The sequence below is a fragment of the Musca autumnalis genome, unplaced genomic scaffold, assembly GCF_047663935.1.
Source record: "Musca autumnalis isolate F117 unplaced genomic scaffold, ASM4766393v1 scaffold_5, whole genome shotgun sequence".
Classification (NCBI taxonomy): Eukaryota; Metazoa; Arthropoda; class Insecta; order Diptera; family Muscidae; genus Musca; species Musca autumnalis.
The window spans coordinates 32,797,166-32,819,689 of NW_027412088.1; the positions used below are offsets into that span (position 1 = coordinate 32,797,166).

General features: G+C 39.1%; 1 protein-coding gene across 5 annotated transcripts in view; it reads right to left on the reverse strand.

Moving 5' to 3' along the window:
* Positions 1-9,436: 9,436 nt before the first annotated feature.
* Positions 9,437-22,524, reverse strand: part of Orai (calcium release-activated calcium channel protein orai) — a 51,728-nt gene continuing 38,640 nt past the window's right edge. For all 5 annotated transcript variants that reach the window (XM_073992661.1, XM_073992659.1, XM_073992658.1 and 2 more), the window contains one exon: positions 9,437-13,164. In XM_073992661.1, the coding sequence (XP_073848762.1) occupies positions 12,616-13,164 (549 nt within the window). In that variant the 3' untranslated portion in view covers positions 9,437-12,615. The remainder of the gene's footprint in view (positions 13,165-22,524) is intronic.

The following is a 22,524-nucleotide window of genomic DNA, read 5'->3' on the forward strand; positions in this document are numbered from 1 at the left end:
GCTGTCCATTTTCTATTTTTTTGGTCAATTTCAATTTTTAACGGCCTGTTATTTTTCGTAAAATTACGTCATCAGAATTTTTGATTGTCTGAATTGGACAAAGACCTATAACTATTAAAGATTGGACAAAGTGCATTTTCCAATGAAAATCCAAGCTTGAGGTATAGATGGCGTTGAAATCGATTGGAAAAGTGTGCATTTACTACAGCTCTCTCACGAAAAAATATGGCTACCAACATTGAGCAAAATGTTAATGCATTGTCAAAACATTGTTGTCTCTCGTCGAAAGTAAAGAAAGTTTAAATGGCATATGTCAAAAAACAGTAGACAGACAGAAGACAAATGGCAGAATCAGAAAAGTACGTCCGGTGTGCAATGAAATAAGAATAAATCAAATTCCATTTCATACAGAATGTTGACGCTGTGCCTGATTTAAAGTAGATGCTGATAAATGAAATAATCAGGACTTCGGTCTAGCATGAAATTATTTATAGAAGAACGGGGTATATTTGTTACAAGGCAATTTATCTTGATTTGCTATTACCATTACAATAAAAAAAGTATAAAACAAAGGGTTTTGCTTATTCCATGATTTTTATTGACACCTTTTACCTTTGCCCATAGATTTGACAGCTACACCTAATTTAAGTCGTGACGTACAAAAAATATTCATGTAGCTACCACAACAACGCTCTCTGAGCGTCCGTGTTACCCAAATACGTTGAATCCGAAATCCCATTTAAAACACAAAAACCGCGACAGAAACTTTATTAAATGTTTTCATTTGTAAAACAAACATTTTTCCTTTGCAATAAATTGTATTTCATGTTTTGTTGGGCTTTTGTTTTCAAAATACAAAACACGCACATACATACATACAATAACATATCGTACGTTCTGTCAAAGTTGAAAATGTTCAACTTACAAAAAGGATACGCTCGACGTATTTCGGTAGTTCTCATAAGAATACATGTGTTCTACTTTTTTCACCACACACGCCCTGGGTATACGTCCGTATATAGGTATGGGCCTGATATAGATATTTTCTGTCGATAGGGAACTCAATATGCCAAACTTTGTCCAATATATTTTTATAACTGAAATATTCACCAATAACAACAAGATTTCACAAGGTACGCTAAAAAGTGGATTGCAAACCCCTCAAAATCCGCAGGTACTGGTGTATGGGAGCTATACCAAATCATTGACAGCCAAACTATCTGAAATAAATTTTAAAATTTACCCGCGAACAGTTCTCAACCTGTAGTTAGCCAAATTTTTTGAACTTTTGTGGTAGGTGACGGAAGGATTGGACCGATATAGTCTATCTACAAATTAGTTTTAAGTTTGGAAGAACTATTACAATGTGCAAAGTTTGGACTAATTCGCTAAAAGCCATTTTAGTTGATGTCTGTAGACTTCTTACCGTTTTAGAGTAATTATCTCCGGAAGTATGAACTTGCCTCGAAAAAACTTATATCTTCGTAATGGGAGATGCGAGGGCTACCTGTTGTTAAAAATTCAAAACGATCCGGTGGCTGGACTTTTAGCATTTTCGCGAAAAATAACAATTTTGTGGGGAAGGTACCCGTAGCAGTGAACAGATGTACTTCATATTCGAACTTGAAACTGTACGAGCTGTAAATCGGTTGATTTGTTCAAAAGTTATCGTGCCCACAAGGCAAACGGACGGAAAGTGATAACTCGACTCCAAATGGTCTGAAATGGATTTGGTCTTAACATACTCGTATGTTCAAAATCACATTTTTCATCGTATCTAATTGTGTATACCCTCGGAATCCTAAAGGCTGTGAGTATAATTATATGGGTTAGCTCCATTGTTTTGCCACCTACGTCTTTGGCAGAGTTTTGATTTGAATCTGGCTGCTTGCCCCACCCGGGATTTTGGAACATTTCTTTACTGAAATCTTAGGAAGTATTGGCTTTCCCTAGAAAAAATTATAATACGATTCGAGAAATGCTCATGGGGGAATTTTAGATCTTTTGCGTCAGAATGCATAGACTTGCCCACAAAAAACATACATTTCTAAACAATCCTAGAACAGCGCTTAAACAGCAATTATGCGAAAATTTTGAACTTTTATGTGAGAGATATTCGAAGATGTTGTCCGATATATGTAGACCATCTTTGGAACTTGATGTACAAACGTTTTGATGAAATTGTAAGATATTCCAATTTTCACTTAAATTAATGGGCCGATTCTGTGCAGCGAGGCGAGTCGTGTCGCGTTGTCAAATGCAATTTTTCGATTCCGTATGGCAATATCGCCTGACGTCGTCAAATTTTGTCGCCGAAATGTTAATTTTCCGGCGACAACAAATTAGCTGTCGCCGTACATTTTTACTAACGAATAAAAATAAAATAAAAAATAAAAATAACTTGTTATCGACGATTATTTTCTATCGCTGTACGTAGTGCATTTTTTAAATTTTGTCACAGAGACGATAGACGACGCGACATGACTCGCCTCGCTGTACGGAATCGGCCCATAAAATACTCAATTCTTAAATTATCGTGTTCTTTTAGTTATTTTCGTTGTTGCGGTTGAGGATTTTTTAATAGTAGTCTTCCGATTGAACATAATTAAATTTTCATATAAAAACGAATAAATATTTATTAAGACACAATTTTTCATAATACATAAACAACATAGAAAAAGAAATTGAAGGTACATAGATTGTTGATGCTCAGTTGATTGCATCGTTGATGCCATGATTGGACAACAATGATAACACTCTGTATTACATTCATAACAGCCCGTCCAAGGGACATAACCGCAACTTCACTGGCATAATAAAAACCAATCTTGTCCTCTGTGCTTTACTACTACCAAATACATGTCCCATGTTTCTTGAAAAACGGATGTAGGCACTTGCGACATATGGTTCGGTTGGACTGCCATTACCCAGCTCATAGATGGTAATAGCCAAACATAATTTTCATTCATTACAGAAAGGCAGATAACAATTTGAGAAAGAACATTTTCAGCCGCACGGAACATGGCAAACACAATCCAATTTGTCATCCCACTTTATGTATTCTACGTCCACAGATTTAGTCTAATGTCTTATCTTGTTATGTTATATATCTTTGATTTGGATCATGCCATTCAATAGATGGCGCTAAACACATGAGTTTGCCAGTGTTACCAACCTATTTACAACAACTTATATTACGCCTTAAAGTATGCTAAGTACTTCAAGGGATATAAAATGTAGTTGGTAACACTGGAAAAAACATGTGTTTAGCGCCATCTATTGAATGGCATGATCCAAATCAGACAATCATAAATTTTGATGACGTAATTTTATGAAAAATAACAGGCCGTTAAAAATTAAAAAGAAATAGAAATTTACCAAAACTAATGGTCAAAAAGGTAAGACATATTTATATAGATTAATTTTATACCCTCCACCATGACATGGAGGGCATATAAAAAATTCAAGGCAATCTTAAATATTGTTACGGAATTAGATTTAACTAATCTCCGTGTAGACGTTGTTTTATTCCCCAGTACGATTTGTACCAAATAAAACAGGGTTCGTTTTAGATTACGTTTCTACAATGCTTTATTTACTTTATTACACTTATTCGGAATCGACTTTAATTACTAAGCACACAGCTTGTATCTAGTTAGCACTTCTTTAACCGATCTGTTCAGTTCAACTCTTAAAACACAACTAACCCGTCATTGCCAGTTCCCCTGTATTTATATCCCAAAGTCTCCCTGTTCGAGAGTTCTCTAGAAAATGTCTGGCAACTCCTCGAATATGTACAACGAACACACAGACGCACATTCGCACTAAGCGAACAACCAGACTCACATACATGGGGGATGATCAATGACGTAATTACAACAACAAATAAATGCAAGAAAGAAGTAGCAACTAAACGATAATTACATGATTATGGCAAAACAGACAAAAGCACATTAATAAAAGGTAAAGTAACATCTAGAATAATGAAGAGAGTTCTACATGGTAGTTGTTGTTGCTTAAATAAAGTAACTGCGTAATAAAAACTTGGGCCTAATTATGTGATTCGATATCGAGTTGTTTCGACCTGAGTACTCAAAGTTGGGATGACAACATTCGTTATCGAGTAAAATTATCGAGAAATTGAGCATAAATTTGCGAGTAATTTCTCGAGGCCAAATTACCTATCGTAAACGAATAAAATGAAAGATTTCCTTATTGTCTTTTTGTTTAAAATGTAAAAATTGTTGTTTGTTTTCGTTTTATAGAAGAAAAACGATGTTAGTAAATAATTGGCAGCATTTTTTAGACAATATAACAAGAGAAATTGGGAAAAGTCCTTTGCAGTCGTTTTGAGAAATTGTGATAAATTTAGAATTAAAATGCATGCAATCATTAACCAAAAATTACTTTTGCAGTCGTTAAAAAGTAAGCATTTCTGGAAAAAAGAAAAAAAATATTTAATATTAATAGCCTTTATTGTATAAGGGAAGTACATTTTAAACATTTCATCCCCCGTTGTTTACCAGAGGAAATATTCTCTCAGAGAGGCTAATGCAAAACATCCACCAAACTCTCTCTCATTTTTTTTGAGAGAGGATTATTAAGGTAGATGTATCAGCAATCCGTTACAACAATGTCAAAAAGATTTTGCAAGAATTAATAATTTTCTTATTTCCATAGCACAACTTCATTCCGAAATTATTATTGAATGTATTGTTCAACAAATTCCACAAATATTTACATTTTTCATTCATAATTTAGTTTTTTTTTTTGGTTCTTGCTTTCAAAAAACACCTTTTTTACATCTACCTTCATCATATTCCCTATAGTACACATAGGTTTTCATAGTTCGATTACCGGTTACTCTCGAAACATTCGATCAACGATTTCGATCGAATCTCGTCATGCCGCTTTTTTATCGTGTCGAAATCTTTTTCACGAGCAAATACTCAATCGAATCGAATCACGTAATTAGGCCCCTTTACGTTACAATTCAAATTTTTTAATTAACGGAAATTAAACTAAATTAACCTAAACCTATCAGTTACATTCGTTATGCCAAGTTTACACTTGCGCTCTAAAATCCACAGGATTTCACGAAATCCTGAAATACACCCCGGTGTTTACACTTATTTTTTTGTTGATTTCAAGCATATCACAATAATCAAGGTAGATGCAAATGCGCAGCTGATCAAACATGAATTTTAGAAAAAAGTTGTTGTAAATTGAATTAATCATCAAAAATTTACGACAATATAGAACTTTACTGCTTTATTTCGAAAATGATCGTAAAATTATCTATATATCGTATTAATTGTTTATAATACTAAGAAATTTAAAACTAAAAAATGATTTTATCGTTGAGACATTATAATAATAAATTTTGATACATAAAAGTTGTGTTCAGAAACTGCAAAATATTACTACTTGCAGTATTTTCCCCGCCGTTTAGTGCTAGAAATGCGTTCCAGTACTCCGAAATCTAGCAAGACTTGCACTTGATTTTGAATAAAAGCCTCTTCTCCTGTTCTCTGCTATAAAAAATTGGCCAAGTAAAAACTGGCAGCATGTTTTTTGGCATCTGAACACGATGGCTGATACGCTGATTTTGGCATTTTTGCTGGAGTTTTTGCAATTTCCGTCATTTTTTCGTTCCCGTATTTTTTAAGAAATTTGTATGGGGAAGCAATTTTTGACAATTCGGTCTATTTTCTAACATTACGATTGAAAAAAGTACGGGAACACAATGAAAAATAGCATTGTAACAATGTAATTTAATATTTTTTCACGTTGTTTACAAATTTTGATATTAACATATTTTGTTTCAGCAATTCGCACATCTACCTTGTTTATTGTGATACGTGAAAAGTGTTGCAACTTTTGGTACTTTTTTAGGCAAAAGCAAGGTTGTATATCATGTGTACTGTGATTTCGATGTTGATTTCGCTGAAATCACGAAATAAGATGATTTCATTTTTGTATGCGAAATCATGATAAATTTTGCATGATTTCGCGCGAAATCACGAAACGCCTTCGAAATCACGAAAAGACGCCGAATGTAAACCAAACATTACAATATTTTTCCCTCGGAAATTTTCCGCACTGAAAATAATTTTAAAAGGCGAAATTCTTTAAAAATCAATATTTTAAAACGTGGGGAAACTACTGGAATCACCTAATTATGGAATACTCTTGCCTAATCGACAAATATATTTTCCCTTTTTTGATATATGTATATACGGAAATGAAAATGGGAAATTGGCGAAAGGGAACTGATACCGCACGGAATATTTATTCATGATTGCCCTGACTCCATAACAAAACGTAACATGTGACAAAAACAAAGATGTTTCTCACCAAATTTCAATGTATGGGGTTAGCAGTCCGTGTGGAACTGCTGAGATAGAGTTGCCGATCGTATACGAGAAACAGCTGTATCTCAGATTACGTGCTTAACATTAGCCCGCTTTTGGAAGGTCATAATCGTCTGGTCCTGGGGAATTTTAATGCGCATCATGAGATGTGGCATTCGGCCCTCGGAAACGACCAGAGAGGTACAGCGCTGGCTGAGTAGATTGACAGCTCTACGTTTTGCACGGTCAATGCCAGCTTGCCAGACATAACCATCGTGTCACCTGGTCTGACAAATGACGTTACCTGGCAACCCGTCATTTCCCTTGGATCAGACCATCTCCCCATAATTGTCTCCATTAGCAGACCACTCGATTCCATTACCTCTGAACGCCGCACATTCGTCAATCATAAGAAAGTTGATTGGCCGTGTTTCAGAGAGTTCACCAATCACCGCTTCAGAGAACTGTCCAATCGTTCTGATGTTCGGGTAGCGGAAAGGACGTTCTGAGATATCATCACTGCTGCAGCCGCTCGCCATATCCCTGCTGGTCGAATACCCGAAGTAAGACCAAACTTCCCAGCAGAAGCGACGGGATTAGCAAATGAGCGTGATGAGCTTCGCCGAACCAACCCCTATGCCCACAGAGTCAGGGAGCTGACACTGGAAGTTAACAGGCTGGTCGGCGAGCATAAGCGGAACAAGTGGTTAAATCATCTGAAGAGTTGCAACATTGGAGTCGGTATAGGTGAATTGTGGGCAACGGTTAAGTCACCTGGAAGAAGGGAAGATAGGACCTCAGTCACGTTTGGCGACGTTACGTTGACTGACCCGAAGAGGTGCGCAAGTTATTTCAATCGACAGTTTGTCGAGCACCCCGATAGTGACAGGGCGAAGAGAATAGTATTACGTCGCATCAGATCTCTTCCTGCCGAGGAGGAACCACCACAGTTTACAATGGATGATGTTGCCAATGCCATCAGGAACGCTAAATCATCCACAGCGTTGGACCCTTATGAAATCTCCATGGTAATGCTGAAGCAGCTGGATGAGCCGGGAGTGCAGTATCTCACTAAAGTTCTCAACTTGTCGCTATCCACCCTCATTGTTCCCGAAATCTGGAAAATGGGCAGGGTGGCCCCACTACGGAAGCCTGGCAAGGATGCCAGCAAAAGTGAATCGTACAGGCCGATTTCGCTTTTGTCGCCCGTAGCAAATACCCTTGAGGCCTTAGTCCTCCCCAGTATCAGAAATAGCTATCAAGTTGCCGATCATCAGCATGGATTCCGTAAGCAGCACAGCACGTCAACTGCACTGTACGCCATTACCACACATATTTGTCAAAGACTCAACCAGAGACGGCCGTGCGATAGAACAGTGATAGTGGCGCTTGACTTATCAAAAGCCTTTGATACAGTCAGGCACTCCACGCTGTTTGAGGACATTGAGCGGACAACCTTCCGGCCAAGCTTGAAACGTTGGATAGTCAATTATATGTGTGGACGCCAGTCGTACGTGGAATTCAGGAACAAGAAGTCCAAACCCCGTAGAGTGAAACAGAGAGTTCCCCAAGGTGGGGTGATATCTCCGGAACTGACTAACCTCTACCTCTCCTGTATTCCGCCCCTCCAGACGGCATCGAGATCGTAACATTTGCGGATGATTGCACGATCCTGGCGTCGGGTACCTATCCTGATGACATCTGTGAGAGACTGAACAACTATTTAACCGATCTTACCACCTTTTTCCATTCGAAGAATATGCAGATTTCCGCCACAAAATCAACAGCAACTCTGTTCACCACATGGACGGCGCAGTTTGGAAGAGAATTGAATGTCGTGGTCGACGGTAGCAGAATTCCGATCACAAACTGCCCCAAAATTTTAGGGGTCACATTCGACACTACTTTCATGTCGTGCGGGCACGTCACAGCTATCTGCGACAAACTGAAAGGTAGGAACAAGGTCCTCAAGTCCCTAGCCGGCAGCACTTGGGGTGCAGATAAAGAAACCTTGTTGACCACATATAACGCGATAGGTCGGTCTGTGGTAAGAAAGGCGGCGCAAGTCTGGTCCCGAGATTATGGGGGTTATCATGAATAAAATGTCCCCGTGAATTTTGTCTTTCCGCCGTTACAACTTAAGGGAGAAAGTGAAAAAAATCACGGGGAATTGCCGTTCATGATAACCCCCTATGTGATACGAATTGGAAAAAGATTCAAACTTGCCAGAATGCCGCCCTGAGAACAGCAACAGGGTGCCTCCTCAAATCTTCAGTAGGCCATCGACATGAGGAGGCAAAGATTCTTCCAGTAAAGCAACACAATGAGATGCTTTCTTGCAGTACCTGCTTGGATGTTACCCTGTGAGCCATCCCAATCACCATCTTGTGGGTAGGCCCGACACATTCAGGCAGATCAGGAAGGATATCCATGCTCTAGAGGGAGGGGTCCAACGATACAGGTATAGTGTGAATAAAGTCCTCGAAATACATCCCCCATCTATTGCAGCTGTGGAGCGTCAGCTGCCACGACAAACTAGAGTAGTTTTGGCTCAACTACGCTCGGGATATTGCAGTCGCCTAAATTCTTATTGGGCGGAAATCGACCTCCGTGCAAGACATCTGCCCAGTATGTGGCATGGGCCCGCACGACACAAAACACCTTTTCAACCGCCCAGCCAAACCTACTCATCTAACTCCAGTGGATCTGTGGTTACATCCCATCGAAGCAGCCACTTTCCTGGAACTGGAGATAGACCGAGAGCCAGGTTGAACAGAAGAATGAAAATACAAACATTATCAATCCCACGGCAGCGGGTTCTTACGTACCGGATTGACCCAAACCCATTGTGTTTCGGCCATTTGGATGTGTTTCAAAATATGGCGCAAAAACATGTATTAAAGCAGAATTTTTGTAATAAATTTAAAGCATACTTTCAGGCGTAAATAAATTGCCGTGTTTATTTTATTGCACACCAATAAAAATTCAACTTCTTGAACAGAAATCAACATCAAATTTAAAACTTACCTTCACATATAAGAAATTTAAATGTATAATAAATAAAAAATCACATTGTTCAGTCATTTGTTTTATTAAATACTTTATTATATTGCTTATGCAGTTATATTTATGGTTGTTTTTTATTTTTTTTGTTCATTAATATTTTCGTATATTATATAATGTTATCATATAAGATATATAGTAGTGAATATATATAAAATACATTTGACAATATCACAACTGTACATAATTTTAAATTATTTTTTTTTTGTTTGCTATCATTCATATTGGTAATAATTATTGGCTATATCTTCATACATCTCTTCATAATCATATTAATTCGTTTCTAACTTAAATATGTCTTTTATTTTGTTGTGTATATAAACCAAAAGAAAAAATGTTGTTCTGTGTAACTTCATACTTTTTTTGTTTAGAATAAAAAAATCGATCTAATTACGGTTGGTGCTTTTTCTTTGACTCTGCTTTGAGAATTCGATCCCCTCTTTAAGAATTTAGAAAAATATTTTTTATTTATAAATTGTTTATGTGAAAAATATCAACAGCAAAATGACTTCGGTGCGACCATGATGCAATGAACTTAAATTAAGCTTGGCTGCCACAAATTAAATTGATTCGTAGTAAAAACTCCAATTAGTAGTAATTAGTTTGGATATATTATACAATACAGGACGTTCCAAAATCGATGGAGAAGCATAAATTTTGGATAGTACTTTCTATAAGACATTTCTGACTGAAGAGGTTTTAAAGTTTTCGGGAAATAAAATTTTAGCACTGTAATATGGACAGAAGAACTTTGGGCTTTAAAAATGTGAAAGGATCTGATAATTGTGTTAAAGCTGCACTTTTGATTTTTTGTGGGAAACAGAAGAAGTGAATTGCTAACATACGTTAGCAGAGCGTATATAAATTGACTATTTAAGCAGCGGAACGTGGCCTACCTGCTATTATTTGTTATAAAGAATTGGACACAATCTGTGTTACCAACTATTTTCTGACATTCATCCACGAATATAGACTTCTTCATTGTTAGAATGCTTTGGATTATAATTCAGGGAGGATATAGGGACAATATAATGATATATGGCAGAATTCCGATAATCCGAGAACATTCACCTCTTACTTAAATATGAATTGAGGTGTACTCATTGACATGGTAGAAGTCTCCCTTGTGCTTCTTGGATGTTTGTCGGAACATATGTATGTATATGTGTATGATTGCATTATAATTAGACAGCGGAATTTTATGCAACCCCTATTTTTTGTCCGATTCATGTCAAATTTTGGGACTGGGTATATTTTTGGCTTCTGATTACATTGCAATCGAAACATATGACATATGCAAAATTATGCAAAATGCATAAATTTTTGCATATGCAAAATTTATGCATTTTACATATTTTCTTATGCAACAAATATTTCAATAATAGGTACAAAAATGTCTATGTGTACAATTTTTCTGTTTAAAATTCTCTTCAGACAAGTCAATAAAATAGAGAAATGTATAACCACAGCCACAACCTTCAAAATACCGAAAATCGGGAGGTATCGTTCTATGGGGGATATATGAAGGCCTGAACCTAAGCCGACAAATTTTAGGTGGAAAGTTTTATACCCCCAACGAAGACTTAATACCTAATTTCAGCCTTTTTGGAGGGATATTGAGGGCACATCCTTCAAAATACCAGAAATAGGGAGGTACCGTTCTATGGGGGCTATATGAAGACGTGGACCAATACCGATAAATTTCAGTTGGAAAGTTTTATACCCCCAGCGAAGACTTAATACCGAATTTCAGCCATTTCGGGTGGATATTGAGGGCACATCCTTCAAAATACCAGAAATCCTGAGGTACCGTTCTATGCGGGCTATATGAAGACGTGGACCTATACCGAAAAAATTCTGGGAGAAAGTTTAATAGTGATTAAAGACTAGGTACTAAATTAAAGACTAAGTAATTAAAGACTATGTACTAAATTTCAGCCATTTCGGTTTAAGGCCTCAACCTTCAAAATTCCGAAAATCGGGAGGTACCGTTCTATGGGGGCTATATGAAGGCTTGGACCTATACCGACAAATTTCAAGTGGAAAATTTTATACCCACAACGAAGACTAAATACCAATTTTCAGTCATTTCGGTGGGATATTAAGGCTACAATTCTCAAAATACCGAATATCGGTAGGTACCGTTCTATGGGGGCTATATGAAGACGTGGACCTATACCGAGGAATTTCTGGTGGGAAGTTTTATACCCCCAACGAAACCCAAATACCAAATTTTAGTCATTTCGGTGGGATATTGAGGCCACAACCTTCAAAATACCGAAAATCGGGAGGTCCCATTCTATGGGGGCTATATGAAGACGAGGACCTATGCCGACAAATTTCAGGTGGAGCGTTTTATATCCCCAAAGAAGACTAAATGCCAATTTTCAGTCATTTCGGTGGGATATTGAAGCTACAACTTTCAAAATACCGAAAATCGGTAGGTACCGTTCTATGGGGCCTATATGAAGACGTGGACCTATGCGGACAGATTTCAGTTGTAAAGTTGCATATCCCTAACGAAGACTTAATACCAAATTTCAGCCATTTTGGTAGGATATTTAGACCACAAATCCTTGAATATATTTTTGCATATGCTCTTTTTATGCAGATATGTACAAATATGTCAAAATATGCACGATATGCAGAATATGCAAAATATGCAAAAATTTCTGGGCCTAATTCGTTTTATTTTGTAATAAAACGAGTTTCTGTCTAATCAGATTTTCTCTACGACCATCCAAACCATATATGCATTTGCATAGGATTCCGCAGTCTAATTATAATTCATGAAGCATTTCCCCCACCAACTTTAGATACATCCTGTATATACAAAGGAAAAAACTTTCGAGCTTAATATAAATTACAGAATAAATCTTAATACATACAAAATTATTATAAAAAACATTGTTGAAAAAATTGACCTGTGACAAAAAAACATAGTTGTAAAATATATCAAAATCAAAAATATTAACACTAGTTTTTAGTTCTTGAGAGGAAGCATAACAAAGGCAATTAGTACGAGTACATAATTCAAATAGTCAGCCGGTAATGAAAACATCTGTGCCTCTTAAAAGTACAAAAAAAAAATCAAAAGAAAATAAAAACTTTTCAATGTGTTATACACATTTTCTTAAATATACATTAAAAAAAAAGAAAAATTGAAAAAAAAACCCACACATACAAAAGCTCCTCCTCTTCACACAATATCACCTGGTGCCGAATAATTCAAACCATTATTACGATGATGTGGAGGCCGATGATGATCATCCATATGGTGATCCTGTTCCATTTGTTCTTTGAGAATTTCCAATTCACGTATACCCGATACGGTTACTTCGTATTTGTGTGTCACCAGTGACCGATAAAAGTGTATGGCAAAGGCCAAGAATACAATCAATACCGGTATAAGTACAATGCACGCAGACCATGCTGCCGGTTGGCTAAGATCGTAGAATTTCACCCAACACAATATGGCAATTTCGAGTAGGAAAAGTATCAGACCCAGCAGTGTTGAAAAGGCCCATGCCGTTTCGATGTACCAGTGTAGACGTTCATGTGGTGATTCATGAACCAATGAGATGCTGTGTAAATTGCATACAGTCTCAATATTCGGCAGTATACAGGTACTTATCATCAGGGCCAACATGTGAACAGCTACAAGCAGTGTTGTACAGATGGCAAAGGCTACCAACATACCGGCAGGTACTTGGGTATCATTATTCAATTGGACTTCTACCATGGCAACCTGAAAGAAGGCGAGAGAGAGAACAAAAAAATTAGATTGCATATCACATAAAAATGGCAAGATGAAAAGAAGCAAAGAAGAGATGAGACAAAGCTGTTGTAAGAAAAAGAAAATATCAGAATATCTAAATGACAGCTATTAATTTATTTACGAAACTACAAACGCGAATAAGCAATTAAATTACACTAATTTACAACATACAATAATATGTGTGTTCGTTTACTCAAAATTTGTACAAATTGTTACTGGATGTTGTTCGTTTATTCTACAGTACAATGCAAAAGACCTTAGTCGATTACAAGAAGTTACTGGATTTGTACAAATTTGTACAAATTGTTGAGTAAACGAACACACCTAATAGCATGTTTACATTAGAGCTTTTTGGGGTTAACCTCCTTTATGGGGATTTTTGATGTATAAACAATAGAATTGGCAAATTAAATCCACCGGCTTTACTAATAACAGTAACATGTAAACGTACTATGATAATCACGCACGGTGCTCTTGAACGAACTATAAATGGAAGGTGCTTACACCTGAGAAGTTTTTTGCGGATTCTGAAACTACAATTTTCATAGATGAGAAAAATAAAAAAAGAACAATTAAAAAAGTGTCAGTCGGCTTTTCCGACAGATATATACCCTCAGCCAATGTGAAGCGAAACTTTCACCTCCGGACAGATCGAATGTATTTAAGGTCTCTTCAGAATTTCGTGGCCCTTTTTGGACATCTGAACTTGCCGACAAAAATGCGGATTAGAAATTAACTGCATTAAGACACAAATGTTGAACTTTTATAGTGTAGGTACCTTTAGGGAGGACCGATATGGGCCATTTTAGAAGTTAAACTAAATTTTGATAAAATATTAGGAGATCCAAAGTTTGGACCAAATTGGTTACCCCATTTAAGTGATATTGTCCTAGCATTTTAGTGAAATTTTTTAAATATTGGGGAGAAGTACCGAAAGTTGTGGACCGGTATTGCCCATGAAACTAAGTTTGGATATAATATGACGAAGACCAAATGTTGGACCAAATCGATTGAACAGTTCGAGAGTTATCGTGCTCTCCGACCGCCACATATGGTGACATAGAGGTTTTTTACACCTTTCGGACTGTTTTCCCAAGAAATATGGACTTGCCCCTGAAAAAACTTTTACCGTCGTAATGGAGGTAGCGAATGCAAATCGTTTCAACAAAAATCAAAGTTATTCGAGAGCAGGTCTTAAAGTGAACTTATCCGAAATTTTGTGTGAGAGGTACCCGAATTAGTGAACAAATATAGTCCATATTTGAACCTGATATACATATGGCAGATGTATTAGGATGTGTAAAGTATGAACCAAATCGGTCACTTCCTTCGTGCGCACAAATTTTCCGAACATTTTTGAATTTTTGTGGGGGAGGTACCTGAAGGAGTGGGCCGATACAGCCCATCTTCGAATTTAAACTATGTTTTGATAAAATATTACAAAGGCCAAATTTTGGACCGAATAGACAGATCCATTCGAGAGTTACCTTGCGTTCCAACCACTGCAGAAGGTGTCATAGGGGCTTTTTGCACCTTTCCGGCCATTTTCTCAGGAAGTATGGACTTGCCCCTGATAAAACATGTACCGTCGTATGGGGGCAGTACATACAAGTTCCTACAACAAAAATCAAAGCGATTCGAGAGCAGGTCCTATACTGAACTTTTCCGAAATTTTGTGTGGGAGGTACCCGAAGAAGTGGACCGATTTAGTCCATATTGGAACCTCATCTAAGTCTGGTTGATATTTCACGATGTGCAAAGTATGTGAAACATGTAACAAAGGTTCTGGTGGATAGCTATGAGGCCTCCTGCCCACTAACTCACCCTGGTAGGAGAAACCAACCGGCCTGGTGGTCAAAAGATCTTGCCAATCTAAGGAAGATTAGTAGGAGGCTTTATAATAAAGCAAATAAGTCAAAGTTGTCAACCGATTGGGAGAACTACAGAGTATCTTTCAATAAATACAACAGTGAAATTAAGAAGGCTAAACGCAAATCCTGGATTTGCTTTAGTGAGACGATAGAAGGATTAAAGGACGTGGCTAGATTCCGTAAAGTATTATCAAAGGACCCGAAAACCATTGGTAGTATTAAACGGGCTGACGGCACATGGACGAACTCAGGCCTAGAAACTCTAGATCTCCTTGCTACCACTCACTTCCCTAACTGCATGGATGTATCAGAACTAACTGACGTTCCAACGATACAAAACCATGCCACCGTAGTTGCAGATGTGAGTGCTATTGATGAGATCATCAGTCAGCCAAAAATAAGATGGGCCATAAACACTTTCAAGCCCTTTAAGTCACCCGGACCAGATAGAATCATACCCGCAATGCTACATAATGCCTAGGAGTCACTGATTCCACATCTGGTACGTATCTTCAGGGCTTGTTTGTGTTTATCGTACATACCGGTTCTATGGAGGGAAGTGACTGTGGTATACATCCCTAAAGCGGGGAAGTCAAGCCACACACTTCCAAAAGACTATAGACCAATTAGTCTTTCCTCCTTTTTTACTAAAAACTCTAAAAAGGCTGCTGGACCTTGGCATTAGAGCCAAGTTTTCAGCCACAGACCTAAGTTCCGCCCAACATGCCTACCTAAAAGGCAAATCGGTGGAAACAGCATTAAACGAGGTAGTTGGACATATTGAGAGGAATATGGATGGCTCGGACTATACGCTAGCGGCATTTCTCGACATAGAGGGGGCCTTCAATAACGTTAGACTCGAATCCATACACAGCTCTCTAATAAATCTAGGTGTCTCGACTATACTGGTCAACTGGATTGACGGCATGCTCAGTAGCCGAATAATCAATTCAAGCATCGGTGGAAGTTCCATTCGGAAGCAGGTCACTAGAGGTACACTTCAAGGTGGTTTAATATCACCACTACTGTGGCTTCTAGTGATAAATGAAATACTCAAGGATTTTGATAGGCAGCGCATAAAGACGATCGCGTATGCAGATGACGTTGTCATCATGTTCAGTGGGAAGTTCCCACAGACACTATTAGAACTCTTGCAAGGAGCTCTAGTCAAATTATCTAGATGGGCACTTAACAACGGACTCGGAGTGAACCCATCGAAAACAGAGCTAGTATTGTTCACAAATAAAAGGAAGGTCAGACCATTCACCATTCTACTCTCTTCGGAAGCCAAATACCTCGGCATCATTCTTGACCACCAACTCACGTGGAAGAGGAACGTCGAGGAGCGCACCAAGAGAGGTCTAATAGCTCTATATTCCTGCAAGAACTCCATTGGTAAGAGTTGGTGTCTGAGACCAAAGGTCGTTCATTGGATCTATACGACCATTGTCCGCCCAATTCTTACTTATGGCTCTCTGGTGTGGTGGAATGCTCTGAACAAAACGACATATCTAAACAAACTGAACAGCGTCCAAAGAGCGGCATCACTTCTAATAACTGGTGCCATGAGGAGCACTCCACAAGCTGCCTTAAATGTGCTACTAGATCTACACCCACTGGACATAGTAGTGCAGGAACTGGCAGAAATGAGTGCCCTTCGGCTGAAGGAGCTAGGTTCATGGCGCAGTTCCGAACACGGACGAACTGCAGTCCTACGTCGATTCGGACTACCAACGGCCTTGGGGAACATTAGTGACTATATGTCACCACAAATGTCGTTCGAGGCAGCGAAGGTGCATATACCCCATAGGGATGATTGGACACTTAGTAGCCCACCTTTAGACGGTATAGAGATTTATACCGACGGCTCTAAGATGGAAACAGGCACAGGAGCAGGTGTCTATAGCAATTCTCTGGATCTACGTATTTCATACAAGCTGAACGAATATTGCAGTGTCTTCCAAGCTGAAATCTTTGCTATCAGGAAGGCCGCGGAACTGATTAATAACATGAGAGGGGATATATCTGGACCGGAGACTATCTTTGTTGATAGTCAAGCGGCCCTAAATTCTCTCAGGTCCCTATATATCAAGTCCGCGGCAGTTCTGGATTGCAAACACGCTTTGGAGCCACTAAAATCAATCGTCACCTTGTGTTGGGTCCCAGGGCATTGCAACATCGAGGGAAACGAGGCAGCCGACGAACTGGCACGCTGCGGATCGGAGTCACAAAATATTGAAATCGACAACTCCATCAAGCCACCATTGTGCCACTTCAGGAGAGAGATAATACAAAAAGGTCGAGAAAAATTCTGCCAACACTGGCAAAACTTGCCCAGCTGCAGCACATCAAGGGCAATCTTGCCAGTCCCGTCGAAGACAAGAACCGTCTCACTGCTCTCAATGAGGAAACCAGACCTGAAACTAGCAGTGGGGATCATCACTGGTCATTGCAGAACGAGATCCATGACGAGTAAATGGGAAGAAGACTTAGCCGACTACTGTAGGCTTTGTGAGGATGTGGAAGAAATAGAGACGATTGAGCACCTTTTATGCCGCTGTCCTATGCTCATTTCCAGAAGACTGTGTACCATGGGGGTACATACCATCCAATCATTAACAGCATTTAGCCAAGCAGAGCCGTCCGATCTACTTCACCTTGCTAAAGGCCTGAAATGGCTCCAACGTACTGGGATTGCGACAAACACCACCTCTACACAGTAGCATTGTCTAACGCATCCCAGCTACATTTCACCCAATTTCACCACCTCAATACCAACAATATTCACCACATATTTCAATATTTAGTCAACAACATCACCACAACTATAGTCTCAACAACCTCTTCTTACCTTTACAGACGTACCGCTAATTGCTTCTCATCCACAGGCAACACCTTTACACCACATCACCACACCACCTATGGTCTCATTTAAATCACATCCAATAACCATCAATCCATCAACAATCACCACCACTAACTAAGATGCCGAACAGTCATACACACACCAGCTCAGAACCCCCAGAACCTACATCCACAACCACATCACCTACAATCTTCATCTATACACAACCACAGTCACACATACGTATCCACATCACACCAGAATATCTTCAACCAGTTTTTTCAATATCCAGGATGAACACAATGGACCTCAAGGTCTCCGAGTGGAGTGGCTGCCCATACAGCAGCTGCGCATCCTATAACCTAACCATGGACCAAATCGGTTACTTCCTTTAAGAGTTATCGTGCGCACGAATTTTCCGAACATTTTCGAACTTTTTGTGGGGGAGGTACCGGAAGGAGTGTACCAATATAACCCATCTTCGAACTTAAACTAAGTTTGAACAAAATATTACGTAAGCCAAAATTTGGACCAAATCGGTTGACCAGTGCGAGTGATATATTCCGCTCCAGCCACTACACATGGTGCAATAGGGATTTTTACAACTTTCGGGCTATTTTCTCAGGAAGTATTTACTTGCCCCTGAAAAAACTTGTACCATCGTAAAGGCGGTCAGTGAATGCATTTGCTTCAACATAAATCAAAGTGATTCGAGAGCAGGTCTTAAAGTGAACTTATCCGAAATTTTGTGTGGGAGGTACCCGAATTAGTGAACAAATATAGTCCATATTTGAACCTGATATATATATGGCAGATGTATTAGGATGTGTAAAGTATGAACCAAATCGGTCACTCCCTTCGTGCGCACAAATTTTCCGAACATTTTTGAATTTTTGTGGGGGAGGTGCCTGAAGACGTGGACCGATATGGCTTATCTTCGAACTTATACTAAGTTTGGACAAAATATTACGAAGGCCAAACGTTGGACCGGATCGGCGGATCCGTTCGAGAGTTATCTTGAGCTCCAACCACCTCACACGGTGTCATGGGGGTTTTTTGGAACTTTCAGGCTATTTACTCAGGAAGTGTGACTTGCCCCTAATGAAACTTGTACCTTCGTATGGGGGGCAGTGCATACAAGTTCCTACAACAAAAATCAAAGCGATTCGAGAGCAGGTCCTATACTGAACTTTTCTGAAATTTTGTGTGGGAGGTACCCGAAGAAGGCCGATTGAGTCCATATTGGAATCTCATCTAATTCTGGTTGATATTTCCCGAAGTGCAAAGTATGGATCAAGTCGGTTACCCCCTTCAAGAGTTATCGTGCGCACGAATTTTCGAACATTTTCTGGGGGAGGTACCGGAAGGAGTGGACCGATATAACCCATCTTCGAACTTACACTAAGTTTGGACAAAATATTACGAAAGCCAAAATTTGACCAAAACGGTTGATCCGTTCGAGAGTTATCGTGCGCTCCAGCCAGCCAGAAAGACGGACGGACATGGTTAAATCAACTCCAAATTGTCTGAAATACATTTCGTCCAAACATACTTGGGGTCTAAAACCATTATTTCGATGAGGCACATTTTGCCCGTATGCAAGTGTTAGCATAAATGCTGAGGGTATAATAATGCGTGTTAAAACCCGTCACAATGACCAATGTGATCGGCAATAGAATGGTTTCAACGACTTATGGTTCTGCCACCCCAGATCATATTCACTGACTGTAGCACAATGTAAATAAAGGATAGGATTTTTCATGTTTCTCTTATGTGGCAAATATTCATTCATTCTATTTGTTTGGCAATGCATTGTGCCAATATTTTCTAAATTTATAAAAAACAAGTAAAAAAGTATCAGTCGGCTTTGCCGACAGAGATATACCCTCAGCCTGTGTATATTGAAACAATTTTTTCCCAAAAAACGCATGTATTTAGGAATTTTGGGCGTTTGAACTGACAAAAATGTTGATTAGGATTAGAGATCAAAAGTTTTGCGGAGGAGATACTAAAAAGAATGGATCTCCAGCCACTACATATGGTACCATAGGGGTTTTTTACAACTTCAGGGATGTTTGCTCAAGAAGTATGGACTTTCCCCTGAAACAACTTTTACCATCGCAATTGAGGCAGCGAATGCAAGTTGCTTCAACAAAAATCAAAGTGATTCGAAAGCAGGTCTTAAAGTGAACATGTATCCGAAATTTTGTGTGGGAGGTACCGGATGGAGTGGACAAATATAGTCCATATTTGAACCTGATCTATATTTGGTAGATATATTAAGATGTGTAAAGTATGGTCCAATTCGGCCACTCTCTTCAAGAGTTATCGTACGCACAATTTTACCGAACATTTTTGAACTTTTGTGGGGGAGGTACCTGAAGGAGTGGACCGATATGGCTTATCTTCGAACTTAAACTATGTTTGGACAAAATATTACTAAAACCAAACTTTGGACCGAATCGGCAGACCTGTTCGAGAGTTATTTTGCCCTCCAACCTCCTCACACGGTGTCATAGGGGTTTTTTTTTTGCAACTTTCAGGCTATTTTCTCAGGAAGTATGGACTTGCCCCTGATGAAACTTATACCGTCGTATGGAGGGCAGTGAATACAAGTTGCTAAAGCAAAAATCAAAGCGATTCGAGAGATGGTCCTAAACTGAACTTTTCCAGATTTTTGTGTGGGAGGTACCCGACGGAGTGGACCAATTGAGTCCATATTAAAACCTGATCTAAGTCTGGTACACGCTCCACGATGGGCAAAGTATGGACTATATCGGTTACTCCCTTCAAGAGTTATCGTGCGCACAAATTTTCCGAACATTTTCGAACTTTTGTGGGGGAGGTACCGGAAGGAGTGGACCGATATAGCTCATCTTCGAACTTAAACTAAGTTTGGGCAAAATATTACGAAAGCCAAAATTTGAACCGAATCGGTTCATCCGTTCGAGAGTTATCGTGCGCTCCAGCCAGCCAGCCAGACAGACAGACAGACAGACGGACGGACATTGCTCAATCGACTCCAAATTGTCTGAAACACATTTCGTCCAAACATACTTGGGGTCTAAAACCATTATTTCGATGAGGCACATTTTGCCCGTATGAAAGTGTATATACCCTTCATAGCCTAAAGGCTGAGGGTATAAAAACATGTATTTAGGATGGTTTTCAAAATTTTGGGCGTATGAATCGAATATGGATAGGATTAAAGCTCAACAATTTGCGGGAATATCGATAGATAGAGCTTTTTTTACCATACTAGCCTACGAAAAACATAATATCGCTGTGAACAGGGCCACTAGGAAAACCTTCGGTAAAAATGTCCAAAGGATCCTCGAACAGACCCTTAACTACACAAAAATGTTGAACATTCGTGTGGGTGGTACCCCAAGGATTGGACAGATAGGGCCCAAATTTTAACATAAACTAAGTTTCGACAACATTTAGAGATCCAAAGTTTGGAGCAAATCGGTTGCTACTTCTATGAGATATCGCGCGTACCATTTTAGCGAATATTTTCAAACTTCTGTGGGGAGGTACCGGAAGGAGTGGACCTATAAGCACCACCTTCGAATTTCATCTAATATTCGAAGAAATTTTACGATACGCAAAGTGTGGACTAACGCAGTATTCGCTTCGAGCTCTCCAGCCACTACATATGGTGCCATAGGGGTTTTTACAACTTTCGGACTGTTTTCTCAAGAAGTATGGACTTGCCCCTGAAAACCTTTAACTGTCGTAATTGAGGCAGTGAATGCAGATTGCTTCAACAAAAATCAAAGTGATTCGAGAGCAGGTCTAAAAGTGAATTTATCCAAAATGTTGTGTGGGAGGTAGCCAAAGGTGTGGATCGATAGAGTCCATATTGGAAGCTGACCTACATTTGGTAGATAATTAGGATGTGTAAAGTATTGACCAAATCGGTCCCATATAGAGTTATCGTGCACACAATTTTTCCGAACATTTTTGAACTTTTGTGGAGGAGGTACCTGAAGAAGTGGACCGATATGGCTTATCTTCGAACTTAAACAAAGTTTGCACAAAATATTACAAAGGCGTAATTTTGGATTCGGCAGATCCGTTCGAGTGTTATCTTGCGCTCCAACCACTACACACGGTGCCATAGGGGCTTTTTGCATCTTTCAGGCTATTTTCTCAAGAAGTATGGACTTGCCCCTGATAAAATTTGTAACGTCGTATGGAGGGCAGTTAATACAAGTTGTTGCAACAAAAGTCGAAGCGATTCGAGAGCAGGTCCTAATCTGAACTCATCCGAAATTTTGTGTGGGAGGTACCCGAAGGAGTGGACCGATTGAGTCCATATTGGAATTTCATCTAAGTGTGGTAGAAATTTCACGATGTGGAAAGTATGGATCAAATCGGTTACTTCCTTCAAGAGTTATTGTGCGCACAAATTTTCCGAACATTTTCGAACTTTTGTGGGGGAGGTACCGGAAGGAGTGGACCGATATAGCACATCTTCGAACTTAAACTAAGTTTGGGCAAAATATTACCAAAGCCAAATTTTTGACCGAATCGGTTGATCCATTCGAGAGTTATCGTGCGCACCAGCCAGCCAGACAGACGGACGGACATTGCTAAATCGACTCCAAA